This window comes from Peromyscus maniculatus, chromosome 16 (assembly GCF_049852395.1).
Source record: "Peromyscus maniculatus bairdii isolate BWxNUB_F1_BW_parent chromosome 16, HU_Pman_BW_mat_3.1, whole genome shotgun sequence".
NCBI classification, from domain to species: Eukaryota; Metazoa; Chordata; class Mammalia; order Rodentia; family Cricetidae; genus Peromyscus; species Peromyscus maniculatus.
The window spans coordinates 21703285-21721262 of record NC_134867.1 but is presented as its reverse complement, the minus strand read 5'-3'; the positions used below and the strand labels follow the sequence as shown (position 1 = coordinate 21721262).

Genomic DNA, 17978 nt, shown 5'->3' with positions numbered 1-17978 from the left:
TAGTCAAGTGTTTGACAGAGGGACCAAGGCCATACATTGGTGAAAGAATGTCTAACAAATAATGTTGAGGGGGAAAACCTTATAATCATCACAAAAATGAGCTAACAATGGGCTACAAACCTGAAGGAGGGAAAAAAAAGAAAAGAAAAGAAAGGCGCTGTGAAGTTTTGAAAAGATGTGGAGAAAACACTCAAGCATAGAAAGCAAAGGAACCAAACTGGAAAAGTCCCCTATTGTACAATTCCACCTGTGTGACACTCTGCATATGTAGAAACCACAACACAGTTGTGTCGGCTAGTTTTCGTCAACTTGACACAAGATGGAGTCACCTGGGAAGAGAGAGCCTCCACTGAGGAATTATTTCCACAGACTGGCCTGTGGTTCATTTCTAAGTTTTTCTCCTTTTATTGAAAAATAGTCCCGTCTCCTCCCTATCCTATATCCTGATTACTATTTCCCCTCTGCCTGCTCCCCCCAGGTCTTCCCCACATTGGTTCCCATCTGGATCCACCCCTTTCTGTTGGCCAGCCTTTTCTTAGCTGCCATTTGATTGTAGGAGGGCCCACTAGGTGGCGCCATCCCTAGGCAGGTGGGTTCGGAGAATAAAGAAAGCAGGTGAGCAAGCCAGAGGAAGGAAGGCAGTAAGTAAGCACCGTCTCCTGTCAGTCTTCTGCTTCAGTTCCTGCCTTGGCTTCCCCAAATAATGAAGTGTAGCCTCGAAGCCAAATAAACCCTTTCTTTTCCAAGTTAGTTCTGGTCAGGGTTTCTCACAACCATTGAGACACAGACTAGGACAGGCAGTAATGAAATCAGTGGTCACTAGGGCGGAGGGAAGTGGGGATGAATAACTGGAGCACAGAGTGCATTCAAGGCAGTGAAATACTCTGTATGATACTATAAGAGTGGGGAATACCATAAGATATTTTCTATCTTATCAAATCTACAGCACAGCAGAGAAGCTGGATGTAAACGATGGCCTTTAGGTAATAATACGTTCCAGTAGGCTCATTGATTGTAAAATACGTGGTGCTTTGATGATTATTGGTAATGGGGGAGGCTATGCATGTATTGGGACATATAAAGGAGCGCTTTCCAATTTCATACCAGTTTTTCTGTGCATCCCAAACTGCTCTAGAAACTAATGTTCATTAGGAAAACACAATGAAATCTGTTTGATGTTCAATAACAGTGCCAACACATACCCAACAGTGGAGTTCCTAAGGTTAGCATGAGTTTTTGTTATGGAAACTCATTACAGTATGATAAGATACTATCATTTGCTGGGAAAGTAGCATCCTCTTTACCACACTGTAGGTCCATTTGGGAAGGGTACTTTACCTCCATCTGCTGGAGATATTAGGAAATTACCGCTTTCTTTGCTCCTGAGGTATTTAACTGCTTCAAAATGTATGGGATTGAAAAAGGGGAAGAATGGGAGGGAGGAGGGGAGGAAAAGAGGGAGGGAATCTTTTCATCTGTACAAAGTGACATTTCCAACATTTCAACATGCCTACCATATTAGTTGAATAAAAATAAGTAACATAAATCTTTGAGTCCATTTTTGCTCAATAATTTCCTAATATGGACATCCCATTTTTCATTCAGACCAGAGGTCAGCACAAGTGAATAGCATCATGTAGCTGAAGAGTGGTACATTCTGTAGCACTGGTGAAATTGTCCTCCTCCAAATCCTTCCCAGTATCCTCAAAGTTAGACTCACAGGTTCTCTGTATACTCCCTCTTTCCAGGGATCAAGGCCGTATGTCTAGTTGAGCATTCTTTGCTATGCCCTGGAATTCATATCTGGAATCGACACAACAGTGTCATTTTCCATAAGCATTCCAAACAGCTTATGATTGATGATATATAACATTTATTTGAAATGTAGAGTGTGAGGAGATAGAGTGGTATGTAAATATTTGTGAACTAGATCATTGTCTCTGTAGAAGAACTGGAAGTTCTTCTGGAAGTCCCAAGGCAGTGAAGGACTGGTCTTGATCAAATATTTGATGCTTAGACATTTCTCTCCTAGGTTTCTTACACACAAGGGATGCATTTATAGTTCGAAAATATCAATTAGTAAAGATTGCAGCTAAAATGTGCCACTCTTCCTTCTGGAACAAGGGGGCAAGACCAGTCTGAATCAGAAGATTCACATTCTATTGGTGAATAAGAAATAAAGCAATAAACCCAAACCAAATGTGTCTGACAGTGGAAGAAAACAGGTGTATGGTGGGGACACAGAGGTAATGCCCTCACTTGCATTAGGGCATAAGCAGGGCTTCCCAGGAGATAGGATGCATGAGGAAGGTCATTCAAGACTGTGGAGGATGCCTGCATCAGAGAACAGACAGGTGGGAACCTAGCATAGCTTGCAGACAGTGCAATGTGTCCAGAGTGAAGTATAACTCTGCAGAGTCAAAAGACAAGATAGAACAGTAGACAGGAGATGTATTGCCAACTCCAATAGACAATGGGCCACGGAGTTGGTGTAAGGTTGTTTAAAATCACATTTGCAGCACTTGGCACTTTGCATAGTGATGCTGTATTTTAGAAGGCAAATTACATAATACCTGTCAGGTGAATAGATCAGAATTTACAGCCAGATGTATATGCCAACTTGATACAGAGTCACCTGGGAAGAGGGAACTTTAATCCTGAAGAATCACCTCTGTCAGACTGGTGTGTGGATTTGTCTATGAGAGTATTTTCTTGATTGATGGTTGATATGCGAGGGCCCAGCCCACTGTGGGTGATACCTCCCTTGGGGGAGTGGTCCTGGACTGTATAAGAAAGCAGACTGAGCAATCCATGAGGACCATGCAACTAAGCAGCATTCTTCCGTGGCCTCTGCCCAAGTTCCTGCTTCCAGGTTCCTGTTTCCTGCTCTGGCTTCCCTCAGTGACAGACCATAAAGTGGGAACAGAAAAAACCCCCATTGCCTCCAGATTGGTTCTCGTCAGTATTTTATCACAGCAACAGAGAGAGAAACTAACACAGAAATTGGCAGCAGAGAGTGAGATGTGATGAACCTGGCCATGTTTTTCTTTTTTGGAGGGGACTGTTGGGAGTATTTTGGAAGTTTGGCTAGAAAAGCCCATTGAATACTCTGCTCTCATTGTAGTACTATGGCAGAGAGGTGCAGGTGATGGAGGCCCGCCTTGGGAAGTTTCAAAGGGAAGCAAAGTCTCGATCGTGTGATATACTTGAGTTAAGAATCTGGAACCGAAACCTTTGCCTTTCTAGGGTAATCGATGCTAGTCAGCTGGGGCTGAATGAGCAGCTGGGATTAACAAGAGGCTCCCTCAGCTACAGTGAGTTTAAGAGTGTAATAAACAGCATGTCATACACAGACGTTAGCATCAAACCCTTGACCCTCTGTACCCTCGTCTCCTGAGTGCTAACATTGCAAGCATGGGCCACCATGCCAGCCAGCCTTAAACTTTGCTAGCATGTCTTCCGATAAGTTTTTACTAGATTACTTCTGCTCCCAGTGACATGGCAGCTGCATCTTATGCAGGGAGAAGAAGAGGGACAGGGATGTCTTACAGCAAATTTGCCCTTCATTATCAGTGAGACACACGCCACTTTGGAAGGTTCACAGAGCAGACACCTACCGAGATTGTGCTTCATGATTGTCCCAGCTACAGCTGAACTTCAGAAAATGAGTTTTCCTCTGGGCATGCTATCCTAAACAGCATCAGACATGTGACTGTGGAGAAAAGGAGGAGGATACCTGGGGGGGATCCAGGATAGTTTGCCACAGCCAGGGACAGGAGACAAGCCATTTTTGCTTTCTCAAAGTGGATATGATATCAAAAACGTTTCATATTTATCATTTCAAGTAAAAGTTCTGTATACTTACCAATTTGTTTCTAACACTATTACCATTGTGAGATAAAAACTATTATTTTTTCTGTACATATTTGTCTTTTTTTCTTATTATTTTAGATAAAGCATATCTGTCTCTAGCTTCAGATATGGTAGAGGCAACTATATTGAATGCCACCAACACCAGCCTCACACTCAAATTCCCTCCGGCGAAGACAAACCTCACATGGCATGGCATCACCAGCCCCACACCAACATACCTGGTCTACTACACAGAGGCTAATGGGACAAAGAACTACAGCAGGAACCACAGAATGCTGGTAAGCCTGGAGCTGGCTGCCTTTGTTTTTATAAAAGGCACTCTCTTGATGTAAACCTTTCAACCATGTGTTCTGACAGAGACGCCTATTTTAAAACTTCTTCCAGCCAACGACTGATCAAAGTATATAGGTATCTAGCCTTCTTGCCTGGAAGTAAGTTAAATGTAGGGAAATTTACTAATGCTAGCTATGGGTTGTATACACACACACACACACACACACACACACACACACACACACACACACACTTATATCAGGCAGAGAGAACATGACTGTTATGTGTCCTTTCATAACACTTATCTAATATAAAGTGCATATAATATTTTTGTCTATTTGTTCTGTGGGTTGTGACATCTACCCTAGGGATGCCATCTTCTTGTTATTTGTCATTATTTCCCTAGTTATCATGGACTAGTAGGCATGCACTAGATCTCTCTCATTGTCCCTGTTTCTCTCTGTCTCTCTGAGACGCCATCTTACTGTATAGTCCTAGCTGGTGGGGAAACTAGCCTCAGAACTCCAAGCCCAAGGTTGGCCTTGAATTTGCTGCAGAATTCCTTGCCTCTGGAGTTATGGCATTACAGGCATATATCACTGTGCCTGGATCTACCTATTCCTCAGATAGATGAACTATCACTATTCACTTCAGTACTGGTGTTGGTGTTTGGTTATCCGAGTAATAGAATAATCTGTGCCTAATAGTTTGCTTTGTTCTTGCTCTATTGCACCAATTCAAGGAGGGGAAATTGGTCATCAGCTTTAGGCATTAGATAATGTGTGTTGCCATAAAGCATACATTATTCTTTGGGTCATGTGGCTGTGACGCTGGACATTTCCGTGAGTAGACCTGCTCTAGTTTCCTGATGGTGAGTTGATTAAGATGGGTGTCAGTCAGTGACTCCCAACCTTGGCTTTCCCCATGACAACTCGGTCAGAATTGCTCAGGGTGGCACCAAGCCAGGGTGTGTGCAGCAACCTTCTGGATGGTTCTAAAGCAGAGGCAGTACCCCAGGGATGTCGTTTGTCCCACCAGACTTCATTTCTGAGGGGTTTAACTGTCCTTTTGATCTTTTGCTGTGTTCATATAAGTTTGCAAACTCACGTGCCCACGTTCTGATGCCATGAAAACAAAACACTGTCCACTTTATCTCACCGCCTGTGTGAAGTGGGTCGTTTCACGCTGGCCGAGAGTTGCACCTGCCAATCATTTGTCACTTGTCCCTGGAGACAGCCAACCAGTGAAGTCTGTTATATTGAGACAGTAGTGTCGTGAATGAGCCAGGACAACTGTCTTGAGTTGTTTGTTCGAGATGCAAGAATTAAATACTTATTTAAAAAAATCAATTGCAGGAATCACAGGAGAATGTCGTCCGTATTGAAGGCTTGCAGCCATTTTCAATGTACGTGATTCAGGTAGCGGTGAAGAATTATTATTCAGATCCTTTAGAACATTTACCTCTGGGAAAAGAGATTCAGGGAAAAACTAACAGCGGAGGTGAGTTATTGACTGGTGTGGGTTTTTGGTATGGATTTTTACAATGTGTGTGATGTGCATGCCTGTGTGTGTGTGTGTGTGTTTACCTGAATACTAAGTAATCATCATCATGGGAGTGTTTAAAGTTTAATAAGAACAGTTAACTCGGGGAGGAGGGGGGGAACACTTTAGCGACTTGACCCTGGCTCTTGACAGGGCTGAGTAACATCCAAGGAAAGCGCAAAGCTATTGGGAGGTGAAACTTCAAACTGCAGTGTGACCGAGAAACACATTCTTCCGTCTCGCCACACAGTGTCACTCTCTTCCCATGCACACGTGGCGAGAGACAGGATAACCAAGATAGAACATGCAGTGTGCTCAGCGTCCCGAGGCGTAGGGTCATCCGACTTCACAGCCTTAAAAACAGCAGGCTGGAAATCTGAAGGGCGGCGATCATGTCTTTCCGCTGTTTCTGATGACGGTCACAAGGGCTCTCCCGAATTTCGTCGTTCCTCGCTGGCTGTAGACGTGAGCTGGGGGGTCAGAGAATGATTTGGTCATAGGGCAAAAATAGGCGACATCTTTTCAGGCAGCCTGCTGGCTTCCCGTTATGTAAGAGGCCAACTTTCCTCTGGACCTCTGTAGCTCATTCAGCTCACATGACGGCACCGTTCCTCAACTGACTCTCTCTCGCTTCTTTCCACCACCTGGTGCGGCCGCCCTGTCCCCTGAGCCTCTGCTGCTATTTATTTCAGTGCCCGGGGCCGTCTGTCACATCAACGCCACTGTGCTGTCAGACACGCGTCTCCACGTGTCCTGGGCGGAGTCACACAGGCCCAACGGCCTCCGAGAGTCAGTTCGATATCAGCTGGTTATGTCACACCTGGCTCCGATGCCTGAGACTCCTCTCAGACAGGGTGAATTTCCACGGGCCAGGCTGGCTCTCCTCGTCACGAAACTGTCTGGTGGACAACTGTATGTGTTGAAGGTATTGAGCGTCCCGGGCACTTCTAAATTGCCGTATTCGAGCACATGTTCTGAGAAGACTAAGCTCCCCCGACCCTTTTTTTTTTTTAACGAAAAGGTCCTGGCCTGCCACTCGGAGGAAATGTGGTGTACTGAGAGCCATCTTGTCACCGTCAACACGTTTGACACACCGGAGAAACCTTCAGCCTTGGTTCCAGGGAACACTAGTCTGCAGTTAGACTGGAAAGCGCCATCTAATGTTAACCTCAGCAGATTTTGGTTTGAACTCCAGAAGGTAGACTTTTGATGCAAACTTTTGATGATCCTTATTGTATGATGTGCAATAAACTGGGAAAATGTTTTTTTCCCCATGACTAGAATGTTCTATTGTATAAATCAACAACGCTTGCCGACATTCATTGGCTCAGATTGGCATGAGAATCATTAAGTTATCCAGGTAAAGTTCTGTCCAAAACAGTGTCCAAAGTTCAGTTTGCTCTTAAGGCAAAGTGGCTCAAGGGGAAAGGTGGTTATTGGCAAGCCTGGGGACTTGGGTTTGATTCATGGGACCCACAAAGTAGAAAGAGAGAACCTGTAGCATGAATCTTAAAGGGTCTTATTAATAAAGTCAAACCTGAGGCCAGTTATTGGGGTGAATGCTGGAAGATCAGAGAAGCAGAACAAGCCACAGCCACCTCACCTTGCCAGTTCCTCAGCTGATCTTGTTTCCTCAGATTGGAAGCCTCTGAGTCCTCATCCCAATGGATCTCAGCTGAACTGCTGCTCAAAAGCCTAAAAGCTTAACCAGCCAAATGCTTAACCAGCCAAACGCTTAACCAGCCAAACGCTTAACCAGCCAAATGCCTCTAGTTTCTGTTCTTCACGCCTTATATATCTTTCTGCTTTCTGCCATCACTCCCTGGGATTAAAGGCTCACTTTCTGGGATTAAAGGCATGTGAGTCACCATGCTTGGCTGTATCCTTGAACACACAGAGATCCAGGTAGATCTCTGCCCCTCAAATGCTAGGATTAAAGGCATGTGCTACCACTGCCTATCCTCTATGTTTAATATTGTGGCTGTCCTGTTCTCTGACCCCAGATAAGTTTATTAGTGTGCACAATATTTTGGGGAACACAATACCACCACATTTTCCCTTTTTTTTTGTCTAAAATTTAAAAAAGCTTATAACTAATACAAGAAAAACTATATCCAATAAGTATATACAATATATAGTCAAGAATTGCATTGACAATGTCTAGCCTATTAACATTTGACAGATTCAGACAAAAAATTCCATTTTATATATATAACAATGTCCAGTCCAGTCACATTTGATAAACTCAGACAAAAATTTTCATTACTTATCCTATGTAAAACAATTAGATCCTTGTTAAAAAGTAGATTCAATAATTGACCTTTTTATCTTATATCCATATTCTCTTTTTTCTTTTCATAATAGATTCAGTAATCTACCTTTTGTCATTTTTATAGCTTCCCCCTTTTCTTTTTAGAGTAGATTCAATTATCTACCCATTTATCTTATTATTTCTTTATCTTTTTTCTCAGAGTAGACTCAATGATCTACCTCATATCTATATTCTCTTTTTCCTTTTCCTTTTTCTTTTCTGTTCCCACAAAGTGTCCCCTGATCTCCTCATCCACATCTGGGCATGTTTGTATCTCCCCCCCCCCCCGTCTCCTCCTGCACTAAATAAGTGTAATAAAAAAATGTCTTTAAGAAGACTAATATATTCCAGGACAGTCAAGGCTACACAGAGAAACCTATCTCAAAAAAACCCAAAAAACCAAACCAACCAAACCAACAAAAACCCAAAACAAACAAAAGACTCACCTAGGGGCTGGAGAGCTAGCTCATCATACACATACATGTAGGCTTATGTTGACACATTTGTAAAGACAGGTTAAAAATATCTTGTTTTGGAGTTACTTAAAGCAAATTAGTACTGTCATGTTTCTCACTATTTCTTTAAAAGCGAAATTGCTCCCTTGTAGTTTATTCACATTTATTTTTTAAAAATAAATTTAGCAGTTATTCTTTGAGGATTTCATCCATGAATGTTGTGTATTTTGATCACATTCCCCCATGGTTCTTCTGCCTTAGCCCTACCCCTTCATCCCCTTCCTGACATCTCCCGCCTCCTTTTATGTTTATGTTAGTAACCCACCGAGTTTAATCAGAGCTGCTTGCATGGGCAGGGTGTGGAGTTATTTACTGGATCGTGGTCAACTTACCTGTGCCTCTGCACTTGGGGAAAAAGGCTGTCTTTCCTCCAGCAGCCATTGATTAGCACTAGCTCCTCAGCGAGGGGAGGGACCTCATGTGTCCCTTTCCATTCTGTGTGATCTTGTTCTTATCCATCCCCTCTACTGCCCTTCTGCTGTGACCCTCTTTTGTCCCCTGTCTGTCCCCAATAGGAACCCCTTCTACTTACATGTCACATGCATGCCACTGTTTTCTTAAAGTCCCTCCCTCCAAATCTTTGGAGGTTTTAAAATTTTACCATCTGAGATATGTTTGTGTGATTTTTGTACTTTTGGGGATAAGACTAGAAAATGGAACATCAAGTACTGAGTTGATCAAATGAAAGATCACAATTTAAAGCTTTTTAAAAATCTGTTTAAATGATTCGTTACCCATTTAAAATGGCGACCTTATAACAATAAGGCTAAACTGGAGACACTGGAGGATAGTTTGCTTTTAGACTTACTTAAGTAAGCTTAATGGAGTTCAGTATAAAGTCAAGGGGACATTAGTGTTGCTTCCCAGATTGGGGAAGATGCAGGGGATAATAATGTGCTGGCACCTCACTTTCCTGATGAGGAGACAGAGGCTGAGATAGACACTATAATGAGTCATGTGTCACCAGTTGGGCACAGAAGAGCCCCAGGCCTGACACATCCCTAGATCAGTCCCACTGGGTGTTGTCCATAGGAGGAGCATGAGTCATTACGTGAGCTGTCCCAATCCTCAAAGTCTGGGGAGGGCCGCAGACAGGGCCTCCTGGTTCAGCTCTCATGACTTGCAGGAGGTGCTTTCATTGTACACTCCCGCTGTCTCCCCCACTTTTTCAACACAGGTTCCTCATAGGCCACTTAGAAAGCCATGAAGCTGCTGGGTGTGTGGTAATACATGCTTTGAATCCCAGCATGTAGAAGGAGGAGGTAGGAGGATCATGAGCTTGAGACCATCCTGGGCTGTCCACAGCAAGAGACCACTTTTTAAAAAGTATGCCATGAAGCTGAAAGTGGCCCTTTCTGCTTGTGACCGTCAGCAGTACAGAGGCTTGAGCAGAACGGGGGGGGGGGGGGGAGGCTCTGGTTCTGGACGGTAGACAGATGACCTCCAGCTGGAAACTCTATCTCTTTTGAGCAACTTGAACTTGTCTCGTAATGACAAGATTGCTGACAGCGACCCCATAAATCCACATTGAGACACTTGGAGGGCGAACAGTAAGGGGAGATAGGTATTCTTTCTAATTAATTTTTTTTTTCATAATAAATGAAAGAACAACATGGTACAATTTGTTGTTCTGACACAATTTCCTTGCCTGGAAAATAAAGACCCCAGAACATAAGCTAAGAATTTATTTATTTGCTTGTTTGTTTTGAGACATGGTCTTTCTTATATATCCCAGGCTGGTCTTGAATTCTTTATAGAGGGGAAGATAACCCATGACCTTGAACTTCTGATTCTTCTCTCTTACCTTCTGCATGGTAGGATTAAGATGTGCACCACCACACCTAGATTATGATGCCAATAATCAAACCCAGGGCCTTGAGGCTTTGAGTATAATAGGTAGACACTTTACCAACTTAGCTACATCCCCAGCCTACACGCTAATTTTTTAATTTATATCTCCAATAATTTTATTTTCATAGATTTTAAAAATACCTCAAAAGTGTATAGAAACAGAACATACTCAACTTAAAATCAGGGGGAAATAATTTTACATTGGCTTGTTCTCATAGAAGCCCGTTAAACAGTAGTTTCCCTTCATTTTTGTTCTCTCCTGGAACTATGTATTCTTGAAGTTCTGATCTGTAAAGTACTGTAGGCTAGACACGCTCCATAACTGCGCAAATAACTAGACAATCTCTCTGGGGGTAGCCTGCACCCCTGCGCTCGTTAACTTCTGACAAGTGGAAGGTTCTGACTCCCTGTGATTTTTCTGGGATAGCCCAAGATAGCTGCCAAGTTGGTGGTCTGCCCAGAACATTCGCTACTGCAGCGAGGCCGATCTGCTGTCAGTTTTCCAGTAAGGACTCTTGGTAAACATCTCCCCTGCACTTTAGGAGCCCTGCTGATTTCTAGAGGCTGTAGAATGTGGAGTCCCCTCATCTAGTCACTAAAGGTAAACTATATACCATATCACTAAGAAGGCAGGACCTGACTGGCTAAAGTTTTTAGCTGGGAATAATCTCTTTCTCTCTCTCTCTCCCTCCTCTCTCCTTCTCTCTCTCTTTCCTCTCTCCCTCTTACACACACACACACACACACACACACACACACACACACACACACACCTCAGTTCAAGTTCATAATGCACATTGAATCACCTGTTTCGTTAAGCCATTTCATTATGTCTCAGTGGGATGGACGTGTTCATGAGTTTAGTGCAGCCATTGCCTTGAATAGCAGTTCTCCTCCTCACAGCTTCATTCCCTCTGTCCTTCCCACCCCCCCTCATTGTCCTTTGCAACCTGGGGTTCTGCTCCCCGAAATTACAAGAGAAGACATTCCTAACCTAATAGAGACTAATGTGAAGTGCCTATCCGATGACATCACTTGACCTCACGAGGGCTGAATGAAAAAAGAGATGCAGAGGAAAGTTTATTTATGGAAACTGACCTTCTTAGGAAACACTACCAAGGAAAAGACACGATGAACTCTTGACAGAAAGCCACATCTTTGTCTTTTATATTTGTATAAAAAAAAACCACTGGCCATGCTCGAGTAATGATTTTTAAGGACCTAAATAGAAAGATTTTTAAAAAATAATTCCACAGAGTAAAAAGCTTCACGTAGCTGAACTTAGAGACTCTCCGTTGTCTAAAGCGGGATGGAAGCAGGATTTCCTGTATCTAACTAACATCCAATGTCGCTGCAGAGAATCTGTGCAATGGTGGGTGGGAGTTTCCCTCCTTGGAGGACTTAGGGTTCCCAGGAATGCCTGTAAAGCATGGCTGGCACATGGCCGAAGAAGTCATTAGAGGAAAATTCCAAATGTTTTGGTTTGTTTGTGGGTTTCAACTAAGAATCAAAACACACAAGGTTATGGTTTTGAAGTGAGCAGTCCTTGGAACTGAGGCTATCCTCACTTTCCTTCATCCTTGTTCCTCCTCTGTGACTTCCATTCTTAGCCATCCTGCCTTAGTATTCGCGTCTGCATTCCCAGAGAGCAGCATGTCTCAGCTCTGAATCTTCCCCATTGTATGGAGTCAGGGGTGCTCCGCCTTGCACTTACGTTAGAAGGGGTCCATCATCTAATTATAACCGAACATGAACAACAGTGGTGCCATGCATTTTGAGAGTAGTGTTTGGAACTAAACACACATAAAGAGTTTCTTACGTTTAACATAAATAATTCTTTTTTAAGTTTTAATCAAGTTCTGTGTCCACAATTTTCTGAAAAGAATAAAAATCTTGGTTATATTTCTTTTTCTAGTGGAAATATAATGAGTTTTACCACGTTGAAGCTTCATGCAGCCAAGGTCCAGTTTATGTCTGTAACATCGCAGACCTACAGCCTTATACTCCCTATAACGTCCGAGTGGTGGTGGTCTATATGACGGGAGAAAATAGCTCCTCGAGTCCAGAGAGCTTCAAGACAAAAGGTGGGTTTAGCATCCTCCTTGAGCAATGCAGACATCTCTTCTTTCTTCTCATCTCTTAATTCCACCAGTCCAATTCTAGAAGCACAGAAGCTTGCTTTAAAAAAGGTTATATCCACTTTCAGTTTATGTACGTTAGTGTTTTGTCTGAGTGTACATATGTACACTGCCTGTGTACCTGGTGCAGTTACCAAGTACCAGAGTTAGCAGAAGACGATGTTGGCTCTCCTGGGTCTGTAACTGGAGTTACAGGTGACCATGAGTTACCATGTGAGTGCTGGGAACAGAATCTGGGTCCTCTGAATGACTAGCAAATGTTCTTAACCTCTGGGTCATCTCACATGTTTTGCCGAAAGAGTCATTGTGACTGTGCCCCTAGCATAGCTGAATGCATTGAAGAGCCAGTTATTACAGAGAGGAGCAAGAGCCTATTGGTTTGGGTTTGCAGGATCCTGAGATGGGCAAAACAATTTCTTCTTTCAGTTTTCTGATATCCTGTCTAGCTATGTTGTGTTTTGCAACAAGAACTATATAAAATGGGGTAGCTGAGTACTCAAGAAACACTTAGAAAATAACTTTTATTAGTCCGAATGCTACAATGGAAAACCGAGCAAAATCAAAGCCTACCCGTTTCTTCAGCTAGCATGCTGGGCACCACAACTCCAGGTTGATTCCTGGAAGGATGGAAGGCAAAATGCTCCAAAACTGTGATGGCTTTTACATGTGTACTTATCGATTATTTTGTATCAAGATGAAATACATGATTAATCTTTCCACCGACTAGCCAACCCATCACTAATGAAAGCTTCAGATACTCACTTAAAAAATATGTACCTCAGGGCTATGTAAGTCCCCAAACCTGAGTTCAACCTACACCAAAAATCTGGATGTGGCAGAGCATTTGTGATCCCAGAGCTATGCAGGAAGAGACTGGTGGTTCTCTGGGACTCCTTGGTCAGCCAGCCTAGCCCATGAATGAGCACCAGACCAAGGAAAGACCCTCTTTAATGTGGGTGATGCCTGAAAACCAAAACTTAAGTTTGATCTCTGGCATCCATATACATAAGCACATGTACACACACACACACACACACACACACACACACACACACACACACAAACACACACACACGAGAAAGAGAGAGAGAGAGAGAGAGAGAGAGAGAGAGAGAGAGAGAACTTTGTATAAGAATATTTCTTCAAGACATTTCTCTTTCTTCAGCGTATCCCAGAGAAAGATAGCCAATGTCAAACATTTTATACTTCTAACATGTCAGTCAATTCTCTTTTTATCCCCATGAAGCTGGAGTCCCAAGCAAACCAGGCATTCCTAAATTACTAGAAGGGAGTAAAAATTCAATCCAGTGGGAAAAAGCTGAAGATAATGGAAGCAGACTGATGTACTATATCCTTGAGATCAGGTACGTATTAAGTGATACTTAATGTACCACAGAGATATAAGCACGTGATTACAAGGTGGTCGAAATAATTTTGCCAAAGTACATTTATATAGAAAAATGAATCTTTAGGGACTTTTACGTTTCACTATGTTCTTTGCTCATTTCCTGTCATCAGCTTTGACCTTCTAAAGATAAAACACACCATATCATTCTCAGAAATCTGCCACTGCTCATTCAAACGTCACAGAAACCACTCCATCTCATAGTTCATGCTGCTGATATTTATTTAATATCCACTCTGCTTAAGAAGCCGAGCCAATGTTTGGTATCAGTTGATAAACGCATGTAAATTTCCGACACACACACACACACACACACACACTAGCAAAGTTAAATGTTCTCAGATGAGAACTGGCAAAAAGCTATTTATTTTTTCAGAATCTAAATCTAGGGAGAGGCCTGAAATGATAAGAAGTCAATAGGTATGTGGGCTTCTCTATCTCTCTGAGGTTAACAGTTTGAGTGTTTCCAGAGACCGAGAATGTGCTGTTGACTAAAAGCAGCAGCTGAGAAGCACGGGTACCCTCAGACCCAGCCAGTCTGAGGAGCTCATTGAGGGAACTGGCCCAAAAAGAGCGACTTCATGCCAGGCCGAGGGGAGAGTTCCAAATTCCAAAGACACTCCCCTCACGGGACTATGAAGCCATCTCTTAAGAGGCTCCAAGGACAAAAGTCATCTCCATAATTATAGTCCTGGCAACTTGAGCTTTAGATCTATTTTTGCTTCATCTCACTCTGGCATCCCCAGAACCTTAGAAAATGTCCTGCTCACATTAGAAAATTCTCTTGGCTAGCCTTTCTGTTGAAACCTTCAGGAAATATTTTGTCACTGTTTTTCATGCACGGTAAAGTATGTTCTCAGTAGAACTGTCTTGGTGGCCTGTGACTCTAATAGTGTATATCATCCAGGTCAGCGTTATGCTTACTAGGACCACTTAGTGTGCTCCTCTGAGTAAGACCTTAAGTGTGTAGTTTCCCCTGAATCCCCTTGCCTTGGGTCTCTAATACTGGTACTGAAATATCAACACTATAGAACAAGAGGAAGTATTGTCACTAAGTCAACTCTTGGGAAAGGTAGACTAGTTAGTCTAATTGGTTAGTCTAATTCTAGTTAAATGCTATTCTTTATTTTATTTTATTTTTTTTTTTTGGTTTTTTGAGACAGGGTTTCTCTGTGTAGCTTTGCGCCTTTCCTGGAACTCACTTGGTCGCCCAGGCTGGCCTTGAACTCACAGAGATCTGCCTGCCTCTGCCTCCAGAGTGCTGGGATTAAAGGCGTGCGCCACCACCGCCCAGCCAAATGCTATTCTTTATTTTAAGTGCCCCCTCCAGTACTGGAGACTGAAACTAGAGCACGCTAATCAAGAACTCTACCACTGAATTCCATGACAAGCCTCTCTAACTTCTTGAGATCAGGCCTCACTAAGTTGTCCAGACTGGCGTTGACCTTGCTCTCTGGTCTGGTTATGGTGTGAACTTGTGATCTTTTTGCCTTAGCTTTTAGAGTAGTGGGAAAAGTACACCAATTTGGCAACTTAAAGCCACAGAAATTTCCTCTTACAGTTCAGCTGGCTAGAAATCTGACATCAGGCTGGGTGGTGGTGGCTCACACCTTTAACCCCAGCACTGGGGAGGCAGAGGCACACAGATCTCTGAGTTTGAAGTCAACCTGGTCTATAGAGTGAGTTCCAGGACAACCAGGGCTACATAGAGAAACCCTGACTCGAAAACAAAACAAAACAAGACATGCATACACAAAAATCTGACATAAGGGTGTAAGGAGGACCACACTGCCTTCTAACTCTTAGGGAAGACTCCTTTTCAACCTTGTCTTGGCTTCGTGTACTGGGCCTGATACCCTTGGTATTGCTTGACTTGTATATGTATTTCAGCTCCAGCATCACATGCTCTCTTTTATGTATCTGGGCTCCCCTTTCCATTTTCTGAAAGGTCACTAGGCATTGGACTATGACATGCCTTTATTTAGTATATTTTTATCTTAATGTAACATGTGCCACGACCTTATTTCTAGTCAAGTTCACATGCACAGGTTGAGTGGGTATAGATTTCCAGTGTAGGAGGATGTTACTCATTCCAGTTACCAACCATGCTTAGATCCTCACTGGTTTGCTGCTCCTGAAGCTTAAGTTTTCTTCCTTGTGAAATTGGGCTGTTGTGAAGACACCATGAAAGGAAAGACATGGTGAACTCCACTGCTGCATTGTAATGTCTAATGTTTCCTTTGCCTGTCCTTCAGTGGCTGTGGAGAACCACTTCCCTCATTCCCAGGGGCCTCTATGGTTTAAAATCAAAGTTACCATATTAAACAATGAAATTGCCAATACCCTGAGGTTTCTTAAAATATAAAAAGAGAATATCATAATGATTTGATCGGGGTGGCCCCTGGAGATACCTTATTCCTGGGAATAGTTGTGACTAATACCTCTGCCCCATGGCATTCCCTGGCCTCCTGGGGCTCAGTTCTCGTTCCCTAGTTGTTTCTCAAGGACAGTTATCCAGTTAGTGGGAACACAGCTAGCTTCTACGCTGTACCCCTAGAATGGCTGTGACCTGAGAAGTTACAGACCCACAGTGTTCCTCCTTGCCAGAGAAGATGCAATTGGAAGACCTTGAACTTGCCTTTGGTCAATGATGCTCTTAAAAGCCATTCCAGGTTCATCTTTTGAACTCAGTTATTGTACTACTTCCATGTTTCATACTGAGATCAGTGTGGACTGGCTTGAGGGGAGCATGGGCCAATGTAAAAGGAAGTGATGAATCTTAAAATCTCATATATACTGATAACTTTGATGGCCGAACTATCTGTCGCTAATCAACTTATTGAAGTACTATAATATCATCCTTTCTATTTTAAATCTATATTTTATCTACGTATGACATAAATCAATTATAAGTGACACAGGAGACTGAAAAACTAAAAAGAAATGTAAGCCAAGTGTGGTATTTATGTCTGTAATCCAAGAACTTAAGGGGCAAAAGGAGTGGCAGATCATATGTTCAAGGCCATCCTGGATGCATTAATAGCTCTGTTTCAAAAACCCAGCTAACCAACCGAACAAATAAAAAGACTAGGGAGATGGCTCAGTGGGTAAGAGTACTTACTGTGCAATCATGAGGACCCGAGTTTGAACCCCCAGAACCCGTATAAAAAGCCAGGTGTGGCTGTGTGCATGCCCATGGTAGCAGCACTATGATGGGTGGAGATGGGAAGAGCTCTGCGGCTTGCTGGCTACCAGTGTGCCTTCAGGTTAACTGAGAGACCCTGTTGCAGGGGAGTGTGATAAATCAGGATGCCCGACGTTTTCCTGTCGCCTCCCCAATGCATGCAGGGCTGTGTACACACATGTGCATATACACCACACATACACGCAGGAAAGAAATAAAAAAAGGGAAAAAAGTGCACACTTTCTAGCTAGAGAAAATGTGAGGTGTGTTTGATTATGTGTTCAAAGCTCAGCAATTTCCTGCATTTTAGACAGTAGGAACAGGGTCTTCGGCTTTCTCTCTGCCATTGATTATTCCTTACTCTTTTGATGGATTGACTTGGTTTGCTCATTAATCGCTAAGACTTTGGTAAATATGCTTTGTTCTGTGGCGAATCATACAACAGGAATAAGGTCAAGCGTGTGATAAGCAACGAGAGACTAGAAATAGCACATTGTCGTGTGTATTGTAGGCGACTATTAATCTGCTGTCTTCTTTTGCAGAAAGGGCATTTCCAATGATTCGCAGAACCAGAGTTTAAGGTGGAAGATGGCGTTTAACGGGACCTGCAGTAGCATTTGCACGTGGAAGTCCAAAAACCTGAAAGGAACTTTTCAGTTCAGAACAGTAGCTGTAAATAACATTGGGTTTGGAGAATATAGTGGAATCAGTGAGGATATTACATTAGTGGAAGGTATGTTAACATATCTGTCTACATATTAGTTTGTTACATAAACATTTAGTGCCAAAGATAGATATATTCTTTCTTTTTCTTCTTTCTTTCTTTCCTTCTTTCCTCCTTTCCTTCTTTCCTTCTTTCCTTCTTTCCTTCCTTCCTTCTTTCTTT

General features: G+C 42.8%; 1 protein-coding gene across 5 annotated transcripts in view; it reads left to right on the top strand.

Moving 5' to 3' along the window:
- The window catches only part of Ros1 (ROS proto-oncogene 1, receptor tyrosine kinase), a 127529-nt gene that overhangs the window by 77443 nt on the left and 32108 nt on the right, over positions 1–17978 (top strand). For all 5 annotated transcript variants that reach the window (XM_076552468.1, XM_076552467.1, XM_042262090.2 and 2 more), the window contains exons 28-34: positions 3952–4151; positions 5502–5646; positions 6381–6613; positions 6710–6886; positions 12281–12449; positions 13750–13867; positions 17635–17825. In XM_076552468.1, the coding sequence (XP_076408583.1) occupies positions 3952–4151; positions 5502–5646; positions 6381–6613; positions 6710–6886; positions 12281–12449; positions 13750–13867; positions 17635–17825 (1233 nt within the window). The remainder of the gene's footprint in view (positions 1–3951; positions 4152–5501; positions 5647–6380; positions 6614–6709; positions 6887–12280; positions 12450–13749; positions 13868–17634; positions 17826–17978) is intronic.